Here is a 24247-nt window from a genome sequence, read left to right as displayed (position 1 = left end):
ATTCGTGCACTTGCGAGTATAAATATTAAAACATCCTCTTTTGGTCTCAACACCCTTCAATTCCACAGCCTAAATCAGTATATATCTATCCTAGGGGTAACAAGACCATTATACCCCTAGGTCAATTAATGGTTTCTAAAGGCTCCCAAGGGCAAATTTGTCATTTCCAACTTATCTCTTTAATCATAATTAACGCTCTCCAATTCCCACTATTCTCAATAATCTCAAACACCAATAATTCATATCATGTTACCCTTTAACTCCCGGTAACACTCTAATCATTATAATCACCCCGGGACTCATCCCGAGCCTCGAACTTGAACCTGTTATGACTAGACCGCTAATCAATAATCCAAGATCGTCTCATGCTGGATAGCTCGAACAAACTCACATTATAATGTGGTCTCAACAACATATCACCAACATGCATACAAATATACAATTATACCCTCAACGGGCCAAATTATCATCACACCCCTGTAATTTAAAATATGGACCCACATGCATGCGTATAACATCATATCATAATATAATTCACATAAACATGCATATTGTCATTTAATGGCATAATTAAACAATTATGACCCTCCTGGCCTACTAATCCAGCCACTAAACCGCATTAGGGATTCGGGGCATTACAAATTTGGAATAGATTTTTTCTCGAAGAAGGTGAACAGTTTATAAAAATCTGAGGATTTAGGGCTAGGATTTAGTGTTCAATTTGTTGGTATAGTATGTGAAGAAACATTAGGGATTCAGTTTAAGATTCAATTTGTTTGGCTAATGTAGGTTATTAGTTTATGAAGTTTGCTTTAATTTTTGGTTATAATGGGTTTTTTATTTTAATCAAATTAGTTAAAAGTTTAAATGAATTTAAAAATATTTTAACAATTATATTTATTATTAAATATATTTCTTTATATATGTAAATCATCGGGTATTTTGGTCATATTTAAAAAAAGTTTGTCCAAAATCTGGTCCATGTACTATTTTGCAAAAAGTATGGTCTAAATTATCATTTAACAAAATACAAAGTTTAATGGGTAATTTTTGTAAATTACAAGGTCTAAAATGATAATTATCCAAATTTTAATAACACATAGCATATTTTGTAAGTCATGCTAAAACAGTACAATACGAAATTCATAATGAAAGCTAATATAGTGTACCTTTCCAACTAGGAAAATAAAAGCATAAAAGCATACCTATAAGAGAAATCAAATATCAAATCAAATCTTGAAGAAATTTTTTAAGGATTTCTCATCCAATTCCTTGGTGAAAAACCTTTGAATGAACTCTGAGAAGGTAAATTGTCGATATCGTGCTGGTTTGTCTTTCGATATCAGTTCTGGTAAAGGACCATATAATTCATCTCTTTTACTTGGATTTAAGAAAACTGCAGTAGATACTCTTGGTTCCTGATTCATATTAGCTAACACTCTGTGATCCACGCTTTTGTATTCATCATTTGACATAATCTGAATATACACACAAATATGTATGAGGTTATCGTTTTTCTCTCACACTTACTACTAATATATTCAAGTGAATCATATATAATAAATGGAAAATATTATGCTATATATCATATTTTTTACCTATATCTAGAACATTTTAATGATAACTCTACATTTTATACAGCCTACCAAAAATATAATTGTATGCTTAATTTTGGTTAAACATATTTTTACCATTGATTCATTAAAATTATTAAAAGTTTAATTATTTTTATACTAATATCATTTTATAAAAATATAAGGAATATTTGCAGCAAAATTTCCTTTTTTTTTTAGTTGACACAAATATACTTTTATTAAAAAAATTTGACGGCAAAACCTCCGATTTTTACATTTTTGTTGCAGTCACTCACTTTTGGATGTTAAGTGGCAGTTAGGACCATATGGTATCAATTTATATGTTCAAATTTTTTTATTGGGGCTATATGTTCGTCAACTAAAAAAGAATAGGGTGTTTCACTACAAATAACCCTTAAGTAATTAACATGTAGTCCAATAGAATATTAACACGTGTGTCCAAGCGGGCACTTAACCACCCAAAGGGCTCATCTGCAAAGGATTTTACCGTCAATTTTTTTAATTGGTGGTATATGTGTCCCAACCCAAAAAGATTTGGGGTTTTGCCCAAATATCCCAAAATATAATATTTGGACATTTTTCATATCTATTATTATTATTATTATTATTATTATTACTATTTCTTACATTATTCTCAAAAATAAAAAATTGAATAAATATATCATTTTGACTCTTATATTTTTCTAGAATACGAAATCGGTCATTGTATTTTGTTAAATAACGATTCAAACCTTGTGTATTTATAAAATGAATCAAAATAATACCATAGACATGATTTTTGTTAAAAATAAATTTAGTTATAAGATCAATTTTTAGATCGTTCGAGATGACATGAGTTCATTGTAGCGGAGAATGTGCTATTTTGATCCATTTTGTAAACACAAAAGATCCAAATTGTAATTTAACAAAACATAGAGACCAATCACATATTCAAGGAAAACATTTCCTTTCTATTAGTTGCAATTAAATAAGGTAAAAATATCTTATAAAATTTAATTTTTATCAATATTATTTTATTTTCAATTAAAAATTAAACTAATTAATGATTGTTATTATTTTATTTTTTAATTTAGAAAATAAAATATAATAGAGTGATAAAATAATATTAATTTGAATAAAACAATGGTAATTTTAGTATATTTTATAAAACAAAAATTAACATTTTTTTTATTGACAAAAATATACATTTTTTTAAAATCATAACATATTATAATCATATATAATATTTACTACAAAATATGTTATGATAATTCTCAACTTCACAATAATAATCTTCAAGCCGAAAACAACATACTAGAGTCAATATATTTTAGGCAACTCAAAGTTTCTTAAAGATTTTTTTTATCTCTCTCCAAAATTACAATTCGCAAAGATGGGGACTAGAAATACTGCCATAAAGTGGAGAACAAATATAACCACATAATATAACGAGTAATGATATGTACAACATGCAACTAAACATTACACAATATGTGCAATAAAATGTATTTGTTTTGAGTAATTAAGTTGTTTTTAGAAAGTATAGAGAGACTTAAGATAAAATTAATATTAAATTTTTGTGTACAAAATAATTTATTTTACTCTTAAAATACATGTGAGACTCATATAAATTATTAATTTTACTCTCTTAAAATTTAAACCAAACATAATAAGAGATTTAAATTCTCATTACCACATTTACTTTACCCTATACCAAACACCCGCTAAAAGTTTGAATCCCAACCTTGGTTCCACAACCCCACCTAAGAGTGATGTGTAAAGCAAAAACCAAAAATGTATTTTTTGTATATTACAATTAAAAAAACTATAATTTAATGTATTTTTTTTATAAGGAAAAAAAAATTGTAACTTTTATTTTGAACTTATTTAAATAAAAAAAATGATTAAAATTAATCCTATTACATACACTTAAATTGAAAGTTACAAACTTATAACTTACTATTTTTATGCCAATATAAATTTTAATTTTTAGGAAAACTTCAGAGTGCTCCCATGTTTTTGGGAGTACGGGTGCACTCATTTTTTTGTTTTTGTTTTTACTTTTGATCATAATTTTTTATGATATTATACATTATAACTATTTATACAGCATCATTTGATAAAGTTGAACTAGCATATAAATATATATAAGTAACAAATTAATTAAAAAGAGAAATATATATACCTGAAGCAAGTCTCCCACGTTGACCACAATGGCTCCAGGAAGAGGCTTAACATCGAGCCATACACCACTAGACTTGACCTGCAACCCACCCATTTGGTCCTGTAGCAGCAGGGTCAGCAATCCCGGGTCAGCATGAGACCCAAGCCCCACCGTCAGATCAGGTTGCGGGCAGTACGGGTAGTAGTGCCCCACCATAGTCTTCCCTCCCAAACAACTCAACGCCCTGAACCTTCCCGCACTCAATCCCAGCCCTTCCCCCACCAACTCCGAAACCACCTCTCCCAACCACACAACCGCACGGTCCCAATCCGCCACCGCGTCCCTGCAGATCTCCGGGACTCGATCTTCCGTCACAGCCCCTAGCCTCACCGTCATCGTGTCCCGCCAGCTGGCAGCTTTTGATTGGTACAAGTCGACGTTCGACATGTATGTAAACCCGGTCCGGCCCCCTCCTGATCTGTCGTAATACTTGGCCTTAGCCTCCGCCGGCAGCTCGTGGAAGGCTTTCACTGCGGCGAGAGTACGGTCGAGAATCTCTTGCGAGATCCCGTGGTTGATGATCTGGAAGAAGCCGAAGTCCCTGGCGGAACGGCTCACTTGGTCGACTATGGCGCCGCGCCGATCAGAATCGAAGCCGGATAAGTCGATTACGGGTATGGATTGTGGTGGGGTTTGATGAGTGGGTTTTAGGTCCGATAAGGTCTCCGTTGGGTGAACGAAGAAGCTGGGAATGGAGGTGAGGCCGGCATCGACCAAGCCTTTGACTCCGGCTTTTGACTCGTCAAATTGCTTCAGAGCCAATAATCGATGATAATCTTCGTTATTGTTATCCATGGTCGCTGACTTTTTTTCTTTGCTTGGACAGATTTTGGGACTTGAAAAATATGGGTTTGTTTTGGTTGTAGCTATGTATAGGTAAGCGTTATTTTATTATTCATAGAATTATTGAGATGAGAAAGAAAAAGAAAAAGAAAAATAATTAGAATCTCAAATTTTATTTACGGAAATAGGACTTCTGTTTAATAATTAAAAAAATTCTTTCTGGAGAGTTCTTGGCTTTTTGCTAAGTACAAATCCAATGCAACGGAAATTTGACACTACATCAAACTCCAAACGGTATATGTTGGGACACGTACCAACAACATAATCTCTTTTCTTTATTTTTATATTAATATTTTATAAATAAATATATTTAAATTATTTTATTTATAAGATAAAATAATATAATAATATATAATATATTTTTTAGTATAAATTTCAGTATTATGGTTGGAAAGAAAAAAAAAATATGATACTAAAATTTTAGTATTTTCGTACTAGTTTAACACAAAAATATTATTTGCCAATTCACCTAACACTGCATCCCATCATTTTCATGCTCATTGAACAGTAAATTACACCCAATTAAATGAAAAATTCTACACTATTTTGCTGAAATGCTATAATGTTCCATCATATATATTATTGTGAGATGCTGTAACAACAACCTTTTAAAAAAAAAAATAGTACTAAAATTTTATTATTTTGGTGTTGTATTTGGCCTAAAAGTAAAAGAAGTCTGCACTTTGATGATTGGTGGGGGTGATGATGACCATGAATTTTGTAGGGGAGTTTACATTTCTATACTAATAACATTAAATAATATCAAATCTGTTAATAAAAAAATTATCTACCCAAATTTTACAAATTATTTACATTGCTAACATTTTTATATGATGTAATAAAACAATAAGAATCTCATATATTACTCACATTAATATAAAATTTTCTTAAATAAATGTATACGTATTTAACAATTTCTGATTTAATAAAACAAAATGAATCCCTATATTACTTCCATAATAAAATCTTTCCTTAATCAAATGTATTAAGTTCGTGTATAAAAAATAAATAAATAAATATATATATTAACCAAATCATTGCATAATATCATTGCTTTATTACACATTTATCTTCCCCATATTTTTGTTTTAATTCACATCTTATATAACATTTGAATCAAAATATAAACAATACAGAAATCACTATTATATATAATTGGGGTTTTTTCATCTATACGGATATAGAAAATTCTTTATTCATTTATACAGTTTTTTTAAAAATGTTTCATTTATATATAATTCTTAAGTTTTTATTTCTAGAATACGGTCTTAAATTTATTCTTTAGTTTTTTGGAGGCTTTATTTGGTTTTCTCAACCTAAATTTACATGTTTTCCAACTTTGATAATGAGTCATGTCCTTTTTCATATTTTTCTCTATCATTCGTCTAAATTAATCACCCATCACAACTAGTAATAATCAGTGAATTAGACATTTTACTTTAATAACTTTATATATATACATATATAAAATTAAATGTATATTTAAATTTTTAAAACAATTAATGAAATACTATTTTTTTTACCATGATGGAATCACATATGTTCAATGCTTTCTTGTGACCTTTCTTCATTTGAAAGCCAAAAAAATTTGATTTACATCATAATGTACCAATATGTTGTAATTTGCATATGATATTTTGAAGTTGCTTTAGTTGCAAATGAAGATTTTTTTATGTTGTTTTAGTTTCAAATTAGATTGCTTAAGTCATTGAAATTTGTATATGAATTTTTTTAAGTTACTTTCGGTTGCATTGGATTTCATAATGATGATTAATTTACAATATGAGGTTGCTATAGCTGCTTAACATGATAAAATTTGCATGAGTTTTTAAGATGCTATCGATTAAAATGGATTGCATAAGGTTGCATAAGAATGATTAATTTACATAATGAGATTTATATATAGTTGCTTAACATGCTGAAATATATAAATTAATTTTTATAAGTTGTTTTAGGTTGCATAGCAAGTTGTAATTTGCATTTGAGGTTGCATAAGGTATTTTGAGTTGCATTAGATTGCATTTGAGATTGTAAGGGGTTGCTTTATGTTGCATTAGGCTTGCATTTGAGGTTGCACTTGGTTAAATTTTAATAATTTATTTTGCAAACTTGGGTTACATTTGAATATGCATTGGGTTGCATTGGGGTAGGTTACGCTTGCATTAGTTTCAATGAGCGTGTATATAAGGTTGCAGATGGTTGCATTGGGCGTGTATGTAAGATTCCATTTGAAATTGCATGTGGGTTACTTTAGGTTGCATTAAGAATTGCATTCGGTTGCATAGAGGTAACTCAAGCTTTCTATGTGTTGTTTTAGGTTGCATGTGGTTGTATTCGTAATTCATATGGATAACTCACAGTAGGAGTTGCAATGAGTTGCAATGAGTTGCAGTGGGTTGCACTTGGACTAGCCATGCATTGCTTTAGGTAGCATGTGGTTGCATTCGTAATTCATTTGGATAACTCATATTAGGAGTTACAGTTAGTTGCAGTGGGTTGCAGTTGGACTATCCATGTGTTTCTCTCGGTTGCATGTGGTTGCATTCGTAATTCATAAGGATAACTCACATTAAGAGTTGCATTGGGTTGCACTTGGACTAGCCTTATGTTGGTTTAGGTTGCCTGTGGTTGCATTCGTAATTCATATGGATAACTCATATTAGGAGTTGCAGTTGGTTGCACTTGGACTAGTCATGTGTTGCTCTCGGTTGCATGTGGTTGCGTTCGTAATTCATAAGGATAACTCACATTAGGAGTTGCAGTGGGTTGCACTTGGACTAGCCATGCATTGCTTTAGGTTGCATGTGATTGCATTCGTAATTCATATGGATAACTCATATTAGGAGTTGCAGTGGGTTGCACTTGGACTAGCCATGTGTTGCTTTCTGTAACATATGGTTGTATTTGTAATTCATATGGATAACTCACATTAGGAGTTGCATTGGGTTGCACTTGGACTAGGTTGGTTTAGGTTGCATGTGGTTACATTCGTAATTCATATGGATAACTCATATTAGGAGTTGCAGTGGGTTGCAGTTGGTTGCACTTGGACTAGCCATGTGTTGCTCTCGGTTGCATGTGGTTGCATTCGTAATTCATAAGGATAACTGTTGAACCCAAAACGGGTGTGTTTAAAAATTTATAAATCGCAAGCGCACGAATCGTTCATATAGAATAGTGATCGTGTAAGCAAGGATGTCGAACCCAAAGGAGTTGTCTAAAATCGAAAAGAGAATACTATTTTAAATCAAAAGTAATAAATTCTAACCTAGCTCCAAAGATTGATGAGTTTTAATATTATGAACATAAAATAAAAGATTGAAAAATAAAACTATTTAAGAGAATAAAAATAAAGCAATAATGAGTTGAAAATAAGTGTTAAAAGAAAAGATTATTAAGATACTAGAATCCACAAAATGTAAGTTTAATAATATTTATTAGTATATTGATTCCCAAGTTTTAGTGATAGTTAAAATAATTTAAACTATCATTTTATAAATAGATTTATAATTTTAAGCACAAATTACTTCTAAAAAGATAGGATTTTTCTTCACTTTTCAAAATTATAATTTCAAAGCATTTAGTGTAAATCAATCTAATGAAATAACAAATAAATCAATGAACATTATTTATAAGGCAAAACATAATATTTTTGTTCTAAGCATGGATGTGTACAATTTAATGACACATCTTACACAAAGAATATTATGTATTTGCACTAATGAAGAACAAAGTTTAAATATGCGCTAACAATCCAAAATACATGATATTTAAGATGAAAGAAGATATTTGAAGAAGAAAATTCCATAAACTTTGTTGCACAAAATGGGAAATCAACATACAAAATAAACACTCTCTAGTTACAAATTGTTTCATCATCACCTTAATAATCTTAAAAGGATTAGAAACACATAACTAGAATAGCAAATACACACTAAAAATTACAAACATAAATAGGAAAATTTGGAGGAGAAACCCCCAAATTTTTCCTCTAAAAATACATAGAAAAAAATAAAAAGAAGAAGAAGATGAAGAGAATAGAGAGATTTTGAAATGTGTAGAGTTTTTGGTATGGTAACCTCCCTCTCAAAATATGACCCCCTAAATGGTCTTCAAAACTCCCTATTTATAGCCAAAATGAGATATTAAAATAATCAATTTAAATTAATTAAATTGATTAAATTAATTTAATTAATTATAATATGGTAAATATGGGTAAATTATAGGGTGTAATAATGATGTTTTGGGGTAAAGTGTGTAGAAAGTGAGGTAAAAAGTGGTATTTTTAGACAAGGGGACAAAGGGTACACTTGAGTTATTTATGGGCTCAAGAAAAATAAAGGGGCTGGTTGGGCAGGTGCTGGCCGTGGGTGAGGAGAGCAGCTGTGTGATGAAGGCTTCAAGTGATGTTGGGCCGAATTGCTTGGGTCAGGAGATGGTTTCGGCAGATGGCAAATGGCAAATGGTTGGAGAGGTGGTGATGTTGAATGGTGAAGGAGGGCAGCAGCTTAACGTGTGAAGCTTAGGAAGGCTGAAAAAGCAAGGAGCTGAAGGCTGGCACGTGGAAGGCATGAGGGAGAGAAGCTGGTGGAGGTGGCAGTGGGCCTGGCGGGCCTGGTGCTGGCAGCTGGGCCTTGGATAAATGCCAACTTTTTTCTCCTATCTTTTCCTTGAAACACCATATTTTCCTTCATTTTTCTTGTCTTTTCAAACACCAATAATACAACATACTCCTTACAAAATAAACATAAATTCAATCATAATCAAATATTTTTAATTATAAACTAAATCATATTAATTCATAAAAAAAATATTAATTAAAACATAATTTAATTTAACATTTAGTTTCACTAAAACAACATTTTTTTTACCCCAAACTAAACAGCAATAATTTAAATAATTAGCTACAATATTTTACAACAAAATAATTATAAAAACACACAAAAATCTATAAAATTAAAATAAGCCTAATAAATTCAAAATTACTTAAAAACTTAATAAATCAATTAAAAACTCAAGAATTAAGCAACAATTAGCACATAAAAAGTGGTAAAATAACTCTATTTTGTAGAGTTATCAATAACTCACATTAGGAGTTGCAGTGGGTTGTACTTGGACTAGTCATGCATTGCTTTAGGTTGCATGTGGTTGCATTCGTAATTCAAATGGATAGCTCATATTAGGAGTTCATATTAGGAGTTGTAGTGAGTTGCAGTGGATTGCACTTGGACTAGCCATGTGTTGCTTTCAGTTGCATATGGTTGCATTTGTAATTCATATGGATAACTCACATTAGGAGTTGCATTGGGTTGCACTTGGACTAGCCTTATTTTGGTTTAGGTTGCATGTGGTTGCATTCGTAATTCATATGGATAACTCATATTAGGAGTTGCAGTGAGTTGCAGTGGGTTGCACTTGGACTAGTCATGTGTTGCTCTCGGTTGCATGTGGTTGCATTCGTAATTCATAAGGATAACTCACATTAGGAGTTGCATTGGGTTGCACTTGGACTAGCCTTATGTTGGTTTAGGTTGCATGTGGTTGCATTCGTAATTCATATGGATAACTCACATTAGGAGTTGCAGTGGGTTGCAATGAGTTGCAGTGGGTTGCAATGAGTTGCAGTGAGAGAGTAAAGTGATTCAAAAGTACAGATACACAGAAAAGAATAACATTTGAATCTCTAACTTGCTTAAGATATTTGATCAATTAACAAATAAGAATAACATTTGAATCTCTAACTTGCTTAAGATATTTGATCAATTAACAAATAAGAATAACATTTGAATCTCTAACTTGCCCCTCAAAAGAACACTCTCCTAATCACCCTTGCCCCTATGGGCTAAAATATATTAGTATTATATAGCTGGATATTTATATATATATATATATAATTTATATACATTAATGTTAATAAATAGATGGAAAACATGAGTACATAGATCAATGAAAAAGAGTTATTAGAGTTATTAGAGTATACGATTGGACATGAAAACACAAGTCAGAACCACCTAATTCCATAAATCAATATTTAATTTGGGCATAGACCTCACACCGATATTACATATTAAAATCAGAAATCAATGACAAAATGTTTGGAGAAAAGATACTTCTAATAAATAAATAAATAAAAGTGTCATTTCTGAAAATTCCCCACCAAATCCTTGAAAACCAAATCATCAGAATATTCTTATAACAATAAGAATTAAAATGAAAGACCAGTAGCAGCATTTACAGAGATAGGAGAACCATCGTCTGGTTTTGTCAAAAAACAGAGGAGAATAACAACTTTGAGAGAGGTTTTGGTGAGTGGAGCAAATGGTGAAATAAAATATGGTTCTAAGTTTGTGGGGAATTGGAATACAAAAAACCAACAAATGGGTCTCTAAAATTCATTCCAGCACAGGTCCTCCACAATAAGGACAGGGTACTCTATCTCCCTTTTTTCCCTTGACATTTTCTTGCAAATTAAACACTTGCAAACCTCCCATTTTCTCTCTTTGCATCATTTACTACTACACATAGAAAACAAGTTGGAGCTCCTTTTATACTACTACACATAGAAAACAAGTTGGAGTTTTCACATTATTACAGTTTGGAAAATCAGTTGCAAATTCATTGCAGAAGAATATATATATATATATATATATATGTATCGTTTATTTAATATGCTTTAACCAGAATTTGTCATTGGAAATTTACAAGAAATTTGCAAGACGGAAAGGCAGAAAAAAAGGCTTATTGATATTGTCGTCGAGCTCCTCGAGCTTGCGCCGCCGAGACGGAGAGGACTAAGAGACGAGCGTAGACTTGGAGGCTGTCGAGCTCCTTGAGCTTGCGCTGCCGAGAGGAAGAGGAGTAAGAGACGAAAGGCTCCGACAAAATGAGAGTGAGAAGAGAGGAGGTGGAGACACGGAGGTGAAGAGAGGCGGCTGTAGTCTCTTGACACGGAGGTGGAGAACTCTCCAAGCTGAATAATGTTAAGGGTTAGGGAAGGGTAATTTAGACCGTATAATTGCATAAACAAACCGTATAATTGCATAAATAAAATTATAACAATGAAAGGAAATAAAAAATGACGTAAAAATGAAAAAAAAATGGTAACAAACAGTATATTGGGTAATTTCCCTATATAATTTGGCTATTAACAACACAACTCCATTGTTCTACTAATAACCAACTTGAATAGTAATATAAAGGGGGACTGAAGATCATAAGGTGCCATGAAGTAGTCATTTGATACTAATAAGTATATAATTTATTAAAAGTATACCATTTAGTATATAATTAAATTGATGTGATTTTTAGTGTATAAAACGACGATGATTAAGGGTTTAGTTTTTTAGAAATAAGAGTAGTTATTTATAAGATTTTGTATTGTTAAAAATTATGTTTATTCAAGTCTTTTATTTGTTTTGTTGTGTATGGCATGCAACTGATTTTGTATCAAGTTTTGTTAAGGGAATGGTTCCACCGTATTTTTATTAGATACTTGAAAGTAGAATTTTAATATTGTTCGATTAATATTATTTTCTACAAGTGCTAAAATGATAGATCAAATGCTTTGATGGTCAGTGTGTGAATCTTTTATTCGATAGTTGAATAATTATAATGATATGTTTGTTTAAATTAGTAATATCGTTTGATACTAGAAAGTATATAATTGTAAAAATATAAAGTTATATACATCATTTCTACCATGGCATAGTTCAATGGTTATGTCATTTGATACTAGTAAGTATATAATTTATTGAAAATGTACCATTTATTATATAAATAAATTGATGTGATTTTAAGTGTGTAAAATGATGACGATTAAGGGTTTATCTTTATAGAAATAAGAGTAGTTATTTATACGATTTGATATTGATAATAATTATGTTTATTAAAAGCTTTTATTTATTTTGTTGTTTATGACATGCAACTGATTTTCTATCAAGTTTTGTTAAGGGAATGATTCCACCCTTTTTTTGTTGGATACTTGAAAGTAGTAATTTAATAGTGTTCGATTAATGACATAGCTAGTATCAAGTATTAGCATATCATTAGGTTGCAATTTGAATACCAAGAGTTATATTGGTGTATTATATACTACCAACTATATAATGTTTAATAACAATTGAAATTATTGTTTAGAATTTGGTTATGGATACCAAATAGTATATTTCAAGCTAGAACACTAATCATATTGATACTATGTTTTCAAGTATAATTATAGTCTAACATATGTTGTATTTATATTGAATTTGTAGGAACATGGACATGGTAATGATAGTTGTGTACTACAATGGTATTTGGGAGGATACATTTAATTATAAAGATTATGAAGTGACTGGAATATTGATCCCAAATGGTAGCACATATGAGATTCTAAGGAGTTCCGTTTGTGATGCTTTGGAATTAGGCAGTGAAATAGATAGATTGGACCTACAATTTCAAATAAAAGATGGAATCCCGCCAATGACAATAAAGGATGACAAAGGCTTAAATTTCTACCTTGAGATGAAGCGCAGTCCTTCTAACAACACATCATTCCCCTTGCTAGTAACAACCTACAAAAGTGCAACAGTCGATAACACACAAAAACTATTGTTTGGAAGCAATAGCAAAAATGCTACCACCCAAGAAAGAGAGTGCGAATAAATCGGACAATTACATTCGTGGAGTGAAATTGCAAATAATATGGCAGATTACATGTTTGAGCAGGAGCAACTAGCTTTGACAAATAATAGTGAACTACACAACACAGGTTTGATCATAGATCCCCATGTTGAAAAAATTTCAATTAAAAAAGTATTTCGTGACAAAAGTGTGGTGGTGGATGCGATCAATAAAACAACCTTGATGCGATCAATCAAATCAGTAAATTGAGGTCGTTCCTTGTCAAACGATATTGGTGGTGGCATATACGAGCATTCCCCAGCATGAGTCATTTTCCCCTTCACATGAAATGGTTGAAAGTCATCATCCGTTTCTGAATCCGACATTGACAAAACATTGAAATTTTTGATGTCCAACAACATAGCCTCTTCTTCTGAAGGGATAATGTGATTTACCTTAAGCTAAAAAAACATGGAACACATTTATAAGAGCTTAGATAAAAAAAAAATAAGAATCTAAAATGTTAGAAAGCTAAGAAATATCAAACTCATCACAGATGAAACAAACACTTTCTTTTCTAGCGTACTATATCCAGGCTTTGATGTGCTACTCCATTTGGATATTCTAAAAACTTGCTCTTCGTCATAAAAACAAAATCCTTCATCCTTGAGATTGGGTATCATTTCATACAGCCAACACTGGAATGCTATTGGGAACCCACCCAACTTGTATGTTTTTGAAGATGGGCAAGTGGGGTTACCAGCAACCTTAATCACCGATTTCTCTTTTTCTCCAACCTTCGTTTTCTGCATGCCCTTAAAACTCGCTTGCAACTCTTTCAACGTTAGATCGAACACTAGCTTACCCCAAGGAAATGTTTCAAACTCATCAGAACCTACCAAATTCAAGATATTGTCTTCAACAAGTTTACCATCATGTTTAGACATCAAATAGTTAGACAAGAAATACAGAGCAGCCAACTTAACAGCGAAAATATCATCATCTTCAAATTTGCTTGACCCAAATCATGTATGTATAGCTTCACGACATACATTTTGATCGCTGAAATATTTATCAACAAATTTATTGCTGATGTTAAATCTTTCTAGACTATAATCACCATAGCATTTCAAACTAGTTATTATGGCAAACTCGCCTAATCCAAATCTAACTCTCTTGCCTCCAAAATCAAACCACATCTCTTCATTATTGGTTTGATAAAGTTCCCTCATCAACGCATGATGAATTACCTGAGCTTGCATGTTGTAAGATTTAAGATCCAATAAGTGCCCAAAACAGGTAGACATCAACATTTTCCATTGATTATTTAATAATTTTTTCTTAATGTCATTAATAATATTACTTTTCCCCCAAAAATGTATTTTACCACCAATTCTATCTTCGGGTTTTAAATACAAGTCCCATATCTGAAAATGAGAAACGATGTAAAAAAAAGTGATTACTACTATTACTAAAATGTGTCACATAAGATAATACTAACTGGTATGCAATAACAAACACACAAATAATATTCACTACTATACAATATATAAAACGATTTTGGCCGACATGTTATGGTGGCACTAAGTACTGACAATTGAAACCTTTAAAAGAAACAAGACCCATTAAGTTACTACAATATATATATGAGGTTATCAAAATTCATACATTTAACTACTCCAAAATAGCTACCAATAAGTATCCAGAACTTGAACTCTCAAAAGCAACATATCACATTTAGATACTATCATATAAATAAACATTAAAAAACAATTATAAATTTAGATACTATTGAGTATTTATCTTGTATCTTGATACACACAAAGTGTCAATAAAATAATCAGTACCATAGTAAACAATAAATTTCCCAATAAATCTTTAGAAACTGTAATAACTTACAAGCAAATATACATACAAGGATGAGAGTATTATACATTAGTATGAGAATCTAAACAAACATATATTTTAAAAACGACCAAATCACTATAATGATTTTCAATAAAATCAACACAAAAGCCAACTTAAATCACAAAACCCACAGGGCAAAAATAATGTACTGTAGAAAAATGAACCAAAATGAATACCCAAACATATAGCTAAATATATTTCATCGATAGATAAAAATCCACAAAAAAGAGAACTTGATATATAACTTGAATACCATCTTCAACACATGAATACCCCAAAACACGGTGGGTGTAAAAAAACAACAAATAATAGATCAAACGTTTAACTTTTTGGTTGGAAAGAATGTTTCAAGTGAAGAACTTGACTCATATTTCATATGTTTCTGCTTCTTGGCCGGTCGTTCAACAGCTCTGCGGACCACCGTCGACACCTTCCGCTTCCCTGACTTGTCTTTGGCAAGTGACTGCATTTTCTACTCTCAGTGGCAAAATGTGGCTTCTGAATTGATACCCAAATTTTGACCATCGCAGCTATTCAATGAGATCCTCAAATGGATTTTCCAAACTTCAATCAAATTGCAAAAATTTAGGGATTCAACTCTCTCTCTCTCGATATACCGAAAGTAAAGAAACAAAAGAATAGAAATGATTTAGCTTTGTAAATAAGGAAAGAAATTATAGCTTTTTAATATCTCAAAAAAAATCGTAACAGTAAAAAAAAAGAAATGAAAGAGCGTAATATATGGAAATATAATTAGAATGATATACGATGTTAAGAAAAAGTTGGTATAATAAATAGGTAAATAAAATATGATTGTATGTTGTTTATGATAATTAATATTATAATATGGGTATATTAAAATATCAGTTTTATATTATTAATTATTTATATTATAAGGTGTGTGAGTGTAAATCTTCCAATTTTGTGTGGTAATGCAAGACACACTTGAGTTGCATATACTCACCATGAAGTCATATATCTAATGGATGTATATATCCATCACCAACTCGGAGAAACACACAACTGACTCAGGGTAATAGGGAAAGGCGAGATGGGCGAAAACATGGGAATGGGGAGACTGCTAGGGAGCATAGAGGTACCTAACCCACGAGAAGCCAAATGTCTCAGTCTCACACTATTGAGATGAGACAACTAGAAGGGAACCCATCTCGAAACAACCGCGCGACGAGCCATATTAGTGAAGGCTCAGGAGATACTAGATCGGTCAGTATGTATAACCAGGGACGCATAAATATTGGGAATCAAAGGGATCACCCAGATTTACGGGAGCACCTGAACCAAAATTGGGGTAATGATAACCCCTCGAACCCAAACCTGAGGGACCATCTCAATGGACGCAAGAATCATGTGCGGAGATGCGAGGTTGGAATTGTGATCAACGATAACCCGTTTCAAGTCAGACCCCTTGTGGATCCAGTCCAAGAAAGGATCGAACAACTAGAAAGAGTGTTCAGGCTCGTACAAAATGAACGAGGTCGGGATCAGGACGAAGAGTTTGATAAGGAACTAGAGCCATTCGCCCCCTATATTTCTAACACCCCGTTTCCCCAAGGGTTCTGAATTGCACATGTCCCACCATTTGATGGGAATTCCGATCCATATAGTCACTTGAGTACGTTCAATACAATTATGAGAGCGAGTAATGTGGGCTACGAGCTCAGATGCATGCTGTTTCCAGCCTCGCTCACAGGACCAGCAAAAAACTGCTTCGAAAAATATAAGAGGCATTCAATTGCTTCTTGGGATCAATTATCTAGAGATTTCAAGAAGCAATTTAGAGCCATGATTGGAATAAGGCCTGAGGTGTCCGCCTTGACCAATGTCCGACAGCAGCCGAATGAAACATTGAAAAGTTACCTTACAAGGTTCAATTTGGAAGTCGCCCGAGCTCGTGATGTACATGACATCAGTCATTTATTGGCTGTCCGAGCTGGGGTAATGCCTGGAAGCCCTCTCTAGGAAGATATGTAGAGGAAACCCGCGACGTCCTTAACCGATTTCAATCGACGAGCTCAGAAGTTTGTTAATGTAGAATAGGCAAGGTCAGCATTGAATATGGCCTCTCAGCCCGTAACTACAACAACAAACGTAAACTCTGCTTCGACCTCAGAAAATCCTACAGCCTTCAAACCCCCTGTGGATAACCCTTCTAAAAGAAAGAAGAATGAAGGGAATAATCCAGAGGTGGAAGGGGGAAAGAAGAAGAAATGGGAACAATATTTCTCTGTGTACAAAGTGTACACCAAGCTGAATGAGTCTCGGGAGAATATCTACTTGGCTAATGAAACTGTGATTAATGTTTGGATTGTTAGGTTGATTTGTATAGATGATTGGATGGGTTTTAGAAGAGAAAATGGAGGATTTTTCTGAGTTCGAAGGGTCTGGCCGCAACATTGTTCTTGCTGAGCCGCGACCCTTCAAATCTGGTGTGTGCTGAGGAAGGAGGGCGGGCCGCGGCATGGCCTGAGTAATGCCGCGGCCCTTACTTGTTTTTGGGCATTTGGAGGCCTATGGTTGGGGCCATGTCGTGGCATGGTTGGCTAATGCCGCGACCCTTAAGGGATTTTGGGATTTTGAGATTTTAGGCTTGGGAATTTAACCTAGGGTGCTCGGGATTGAATCTATTACCATGTTTGGTGAAACTCAATGACCCGGAGACTAGAATTGTGATTTAAAGCTAGTTAATGGATTGGAATTTGATGAATGAATATGGTTAATGCGTTGTGATTAGAGCTTCGGCGAGGCTCGGTTTAGAGGACTGTGCTCGGGACATCGGCGCGCGGAAATCTCGGGACTCAGGTAAGAAAACTACTGTTTCCCGTAGAGCATGAGTTGCAGGGCTCGGCCCTATATGTGATTAACTTGTAGGGCTCGGCCCAATGTTATTGAGTTGTAGGGCTCGGCCCTATATGACTTTGTAGTGGGGTTTGACCCTTTGATTGAGTTTATGTATGCTTAGCTTGTTGATTAGCTTTATCTTATGAGAATGTGTTGATTGAACGACATGAGCCGTGAACGGTGAAGACTGAGAACGAAAATGGGCCGGGAATGGCGATAGGCACGTGGAGTGCAAGGCCGAGTGCGGCAAGGGGCCAGGGCCGGAAGCAGCGTTTAGCACGCGGAGTGCGAGTTTCTAGGATAGATCCTAAAGGATACCTGGGATATCCTAACGGTGTAGACCGCAAACCCAGGGCCTGGTAAAGCGCCTGGGACGGCTTGGTCATATGTGTTTAGCCTATTGATGGCCTGTTTATATGCTATGTGTTGGTTTTCGCATATGTTATCTGTTTGTGGATTTTCTTGCTGGGCTTCGGCTCACGGATGCTCTGTGGTGCAGGTAGGGGCAAGGAGAAAGTCAACCAACCTTGAGTGTAGCAAGAATGAGGCGGCGTGTACATATTTGGCCAGCCTGGCTGTCACAGCTAGTGGATTTTGGGAGATGATTGTAATTAAATCTGGATTTTGTCGTTTAGCCGACTTAGTTCTATTTATATGTTGTAAATATTTCTAAACTGTATTTGGGATCCCAAGTGTTAAAATTTTATGATTTTCAATGAAAAAGAGCTATTTTCTAAGATTCTACCTCTGTTTATGGTTTAATCACACTTTTGCTTTAAAAACCTCGATTAGCAAGTGATTGCACGATTTTAAACTCACTTAGTAATAGCTCTAAGGTAGTAGGGCGTTACACTAATAACACAAATTTGTGGACTAAGTAGATTTAACTGCTGAACCACGGGAAAAAGATCTTGTTTTCATCTTCTTTCATTTCCTCTGATATATTCTTGTTTAATTGCTCTCCTTTTTAAGTTGACGAAAAGCGACGTCAACAGTTTGGTGCTTTCATTGAGAGCCATTAAACATGTGTGATTTCGTTTAGTCAGAGAGCCTCTTAGATTAGCAATGACTGCAAATGATCCCAATATACCTGAGGAGGAAATTCTAAATGAAGATGAATACCCACGACGGCCTGGAAAGCAGCCTATGATAAATTTTGATCCCGATGAGAGGAGTGACTCGTCTAACTCTGGGGGACCACCTGCCCCCAGGGCCAATGAGGATATGTACTACAATCCCGAGAGATATGTTCCAATCGTGGAACTCGAAAATCGCAAACTATGTAAATAGTTGCCAGAAGCTACAAAACGCAATGAAGAGTTAGCCAGGCTAGCTGTTGAGGCACAGGCGGCTCAAGCCCCGCCTTCGCAAGCTACCCAACCTCCGCCTCCGCGGGACACTCAGGTCCCACCTCGCAGGCCCAGGGGACATCCTCAAAATAATATGAACACCCGGAGAGCGGAACCATCACCACCACCAACATCCCCTCATGTTCAGCCAAGACCACGGAGGGGAAATCAGGCTGAGGCCACTGCCAACCCGACTGCAGCAGCACGCACAGGAATGGGGCATAACTGAGCCCCAATGGCAGCTCGGACCCCAAATCTTGGTACAGCGCAGAATATCCCAGAACCTAACCGGGCGAATTCGGGACCTTCCAGGGCCAAAATGGAAACAGCCACCATCTCCCATAAGACACCCGCCATCACTGATAAGGCATCCTTCACCAATTCAAGATGCTCTGCAACGTGCCCCTCAAAATAGGGATCATCAGGCTGAACGGGGATGTGGAAATGGAGAGGCGGCCCAAGATCGCAGGGCTCCACAACCTAATAGAAGCCAAATGTTGCGATCACGAGCCGCTGGGACAAGGAGACTAGTAGGGGATCCACCTCATAATCACCGAGCGACGAGCTACGTAAGTGAAAGCTCATATTACACTAGGTCTATGAGCATTTATGACACCGGGCCAAGGAATGACGGGAATCGATGAGATCACCCTGGCCTACGAGAACACTTAAACCATAATCAGGGGTGTGATAATCCCCTAAATCCAGATCTACAAGATCATCTGAACGGTCGCAAGCAGCTAATGTATAATCTTGTACTGAGACGGGGAACGGGAGTTGTAATCAATGATAACTAGCTCCCTCCAGTTCAGGCCAGACCTCCTGTAGATCCAGTCCAAGAGAGGATTGAGCATTTGGAGAGAGCATTCAGGCTTTTACAGAACGAACATAGCCGGGAACAGGACGAAGAGTTCGATGAGGAACTCGAGCCCTTTGCCCCACATATCTCTAACACCCCATTTCCTCAGGGGTTTTCCTCATGTCCCGCCATTCGATGGAAATTCAGATCCATACAGCCACTTGAGCACGTTCAACACAATTATGCGAGCCAGCAATGTGGGCTACGAGCTCAGGTGTATGCTGTTCCCAGCCTCTCTCACGGGACCAACAAAAAACTAGTTTGAAAATTACAAGAGGCATTCAATTTCCTCCGGGGATCAATTGTCGAAATATTTTAAGAAACAATTCAATGCCATGGTCGGCATTAGACAACCAAATGAGTCACTAAAAGGATACCTCACAAGGTTTAACTTATAAGTCGCTCGAGCTCAAGATGTCAACGATAGTGGCCATTTAATGGCCGTCCGAGCCGAAGTAATGCCTGGAAATCTTCTCTGGGAAGATTTTCAAAGGAAGCCAGTAAGGTCCTTAACCGAGTTCAATCGAAGAGCTCAGAAGTTTGTTAATGTAGAAGAGGCGAGGTCTGCATTAAATATGACCTCTCAGCCCATAACTACAGCAACGAACGCTTAATCTGCCTCGACCTCGGCGGATCCTACAACGCCAAAACCCCCTGAGGACAACCCTTACAAGAGAAAGAAAAATGAAGGGAATAACCCCGAGGCAGATGGGGGAAAGAAGAAAAAAGGGGAAAGATACTTCTCCGTATGCAAGGTGTCTACCAAACTCAATGAGTCTCGGGAGAAAATCTACTTGGCCAATGAAAACCAGGCCCCTTTCAGACGACCTAATCTCGTGAGGAACCAAAAGGAAAAAAGAGATTCCAGCAAATATTGTAGATTCCACAGAGATATCGGGCATACAACCGATGAGTGTAGACAACTAAAGGATGAGATCGAAGGATTGATCTCGAGGGGATATTTCAGTCAATATGTAAGAAACTGAAACCCCAATCAGGCTTCCACCAGCTAGAGGGCAGCAGTTGCACCACCTGCCCAGAACAATAACTCTTGAGCTCGGGAAGATGAACGACCCCCTCCGATTAATGGAGAAGATGTTATAACCATCTCGGGGGGCCCCATATTGTAGGATCAGGCAGGAATGCCCAAAAAAGATATGTGAATGAGTTAAAGACCGGTGACGGATCTTCCTACGAACCCGAACCCAGAGCTCCGAAACAACATAGGGTTGAAACTCAACCCATAACTTTCATTGAAGATGACGCGTCTAATGTACAGTTCCCTCACAATGACCCTCTGGTCATCACCCTTCAACTCGCGAACAAGAGGGTACATCAAGTCTTAGTTGACAACGGGAGCTCGGTAAATATCCTCTATAAGGCTACTTTAGAAAAGATGGGACTCGCGCTTCGCGACCTAAAAGCATGTGCAACTACGTTGTACGAATTTTCAAGAGAAGGGATTGCCTGCATGGGATCCATCAAACTCCTTGTGACCTTGGGAGACGACCCGATCTCTATAACCAGGATGATGGAGTTCGTGGTGGTGGACCTTCCATCAGCCTATAATGTACTGCTTGGGAGACCCGCCCTAGTAGGGCTGGGGGCAGTTTCGTCCGTTAGGCATCTGGCCATCAAGTTCCCGACTTCTAGTGGCATTGGGACTCTAAAAGGGGACCAGCTGGCGGGGAGGGAATGTTATAGCATTTCCGTGATAGGGAAAACGCAAACAGGAGCACAGGCACTTGTCATAATTTGGAATGAAGACGGGACGATCTTTGAAATCGACGATGAAATTGACCCTAGAGTAGAGGAAAGAGCTGACATCGAGCCATTGGAGGAGCTTGAAGAGGTCAAGCTTGAAGAAGTCGATCCCCCAAAGACCATGAAGGTGGGGAAAATATCTTTCTGAGAAAGCAAAATAGCAATTAATTTGCTTCTTAAAGAAAAACCAGGATGTTTTCGCATGGTCACATTCGAATATGGTGGGGATGAGCTCGAATGTAATAAGTGTAACTCCCTACTTCCTTAGAGCCGTTACTAAGTGAGTTATAAACGTGCAGTTAACTCGCTAATCGAGGTTTTTAGGTCAAAAGTGTAATTAAATCATAAACAGTGAAATAAACTTTGAAAACAATTCCATTTACTACAAAACGTTGAGTGTTTGACACTTGGGATCCCAAGATACTGTTTAGAAATATTTACAACATATAATTTACAAGTTTGAGTCAACTAGACGACAAAATCTAAGTTTTAATACAACCATCTCTCAAAACCACTGGTCGTGGCAACCAGGCAGACCAAACATGTACACGCCGCTTCACGCTCTCCACACTCATGGTTGGTTGACTTTTCCCTTGCCCTTACCTGCACCACAGAGCACCCGTGAACCTCAGCCCAGCAAGAAAACCCTCACAAGCAGATAACATATGCACAACAAACACCTAGCATATATTCAGGCCACCAATGGGCTAAACACATACGGCCATGCCGTCCCAGGCGCTTTACCAGGCCCTGGGTTCGCGGTCCACACCGTGAGGATATCCCAGGTGTCCTTTAGGGTCTCACCCTGGCAACTTGCACCCCACGTGCATAACGTTGCTCCCGGCCCCTTGCCGTACTCGGCCTAGCACTCAACGTGCCCAATGCCGTTCCCGGACCTTTGCCGTTCCCGGCCCATGCCGACCTCGGCCTGCGCCGTTCCTGGCTCTCACCGAACATTCACATAATCATAATCATAGCATGAAAAACATATACTAAGTACTAACAAATTCAACCAAAGGGCTACGCCCTACAATTCAAACATATTGGGCTCAGCCCTGCATACAAGCTCTGTGGGAACAGTGGTTTTCTTACATGTATCCTGAGCTTCCGATGCCCCAAAGCCGCGAGCACGGTCCTCTAACCCGAGCCTCTCCAAAGACCTAGTCACAACACATATAAAACATCCTTTATTTCTAATCAATCCAAAACCACTTCCCGGAACCAATCCCACACTCTCGGAATCCCCAAATTCCTAAAACAATTCATCAGAAACATCCCCCGAACCCCGGAGCAAAAGCTCAAAAATTGCAAAATTTATATGCCCTGAAACTGGCCTAGCGCCGCGGCGCTTCCCTAGAGGGCTGTAGCGCCCAACAAGTCAGAGAGCTTTCCCCTGCCCAGAAACAGCCTCGCGCCGCAGCGCTCAAGAACAGGGCCGCGGCGCTCCTTCGTGAACCCAGATTTCTGGGTTTTTCCCTGCGTTTTCCCCGAGCTAAAACCACTCCAAATCATCCCAAGCAAGTACCTAAGCCCAAAAATCAATTCAAAACCCCACATAGACCATCTAACAACTCAGAAACATCAACAATAAACCCAAACACACAATCAAATCCCCAATTCACCAATTGACTTGAAACTTTATGAAACTTAAACTAACAAACCAACAACTTGATTCACAGCAGCTAATACATAACAGAGATGCTTAAAACCCTTACCTCAAGTAGAAATTCGCCCCTGAGTCTTCTCCAAGTCCAGCTTCAAGCAAATCCCCCTTATTCCCAAACTGCATTTAAGCAAGCCTCATCCCCAAGAATCCACCAAACAGCCACACATCAACTTTCAATTTTCATACTAACACTCTAAGAAAATCAAGCTTAAAAACTTAGCAAAACAGAGATAAATCCTTACCTCAGAAAAGTCTTGGTTTATGATCAAGTTTAATTGCCTCCAACCACTTGATTCTCCTCCTAGATCCCTCAAGTTTCAGCTCCCATCTTCCTTTCCTTTCTTTCTAGTTTTCTCCTCAAACTTTCAGCCAAAACAAAATATACCTAAGTATTAAAACGTGAATGACTTCTCTTTCCAGCTGAAGTTATCTAAATCCTTGCCAAAAGACCATCTTACCCTTCCATCTAATTCCTCTTCTAACTAAGCCTCAAGGGCACTCTAGTCCTTTCACTTATATTACAATTCTACCATTTTCCATCCAAACTTGTTACTCTCAGAAGTTACTAATGGTTACTCAGGTTACCTAATCACCAATTAC

General features: G+C 36.1%; 1 protein-coding gene across 1 annotated transcript; it reads right to left on the bottom strand.

Moving 5' to 3' along the window:
• Positions 1-1067: 1067 nt before the first annotated feature.
• LOC133822009 (1-aminocyclopropane-1-carboxylate oxidase homolog 3-like) lies at positions 1068-4706 on the bottom strand. Its single transcript, XM_062254205.1, has 2 exons — positions 3760-4706; positions 1068-1478 (listed from the first exon to the last, which is right to left on the bottom strand). The coding sequence occupies exons 1-2, from the start codon at positions 4591-4593 to the stop codon at positions 1230-1232; spliced, it is 1083 nt and encodes a 360-aa protein (XP_062110189.1). The 5' UTR covers positions 4594-4706; the 3' UTR covers positions 1068-1229.
• Positions 4707-24247: the final 19541 nt, after the last annotated feature.

The sequence above is a fragment of the Humulus lupulus genome, chromosome 3 (genome assembly GCF_963169125.1).
Source record: "Humulus lupulus chromosome 3, drHumLupu1.1, whole genome shotgun sequence".
In the NCBI taxonomy this organism is placed as follows: domain Eukaryota; kingdom Viridiplantae; phylum Streptophyta; class Magnoliopsida; order Rosales; family Cannabaceae; genus Humulus; species Humulus lupulus.
The sequence above is the reverse complement of the archived record's forward strand: the minus strand, read 5'-3'. Positions and strand labels throughout refer to the sequence as shown.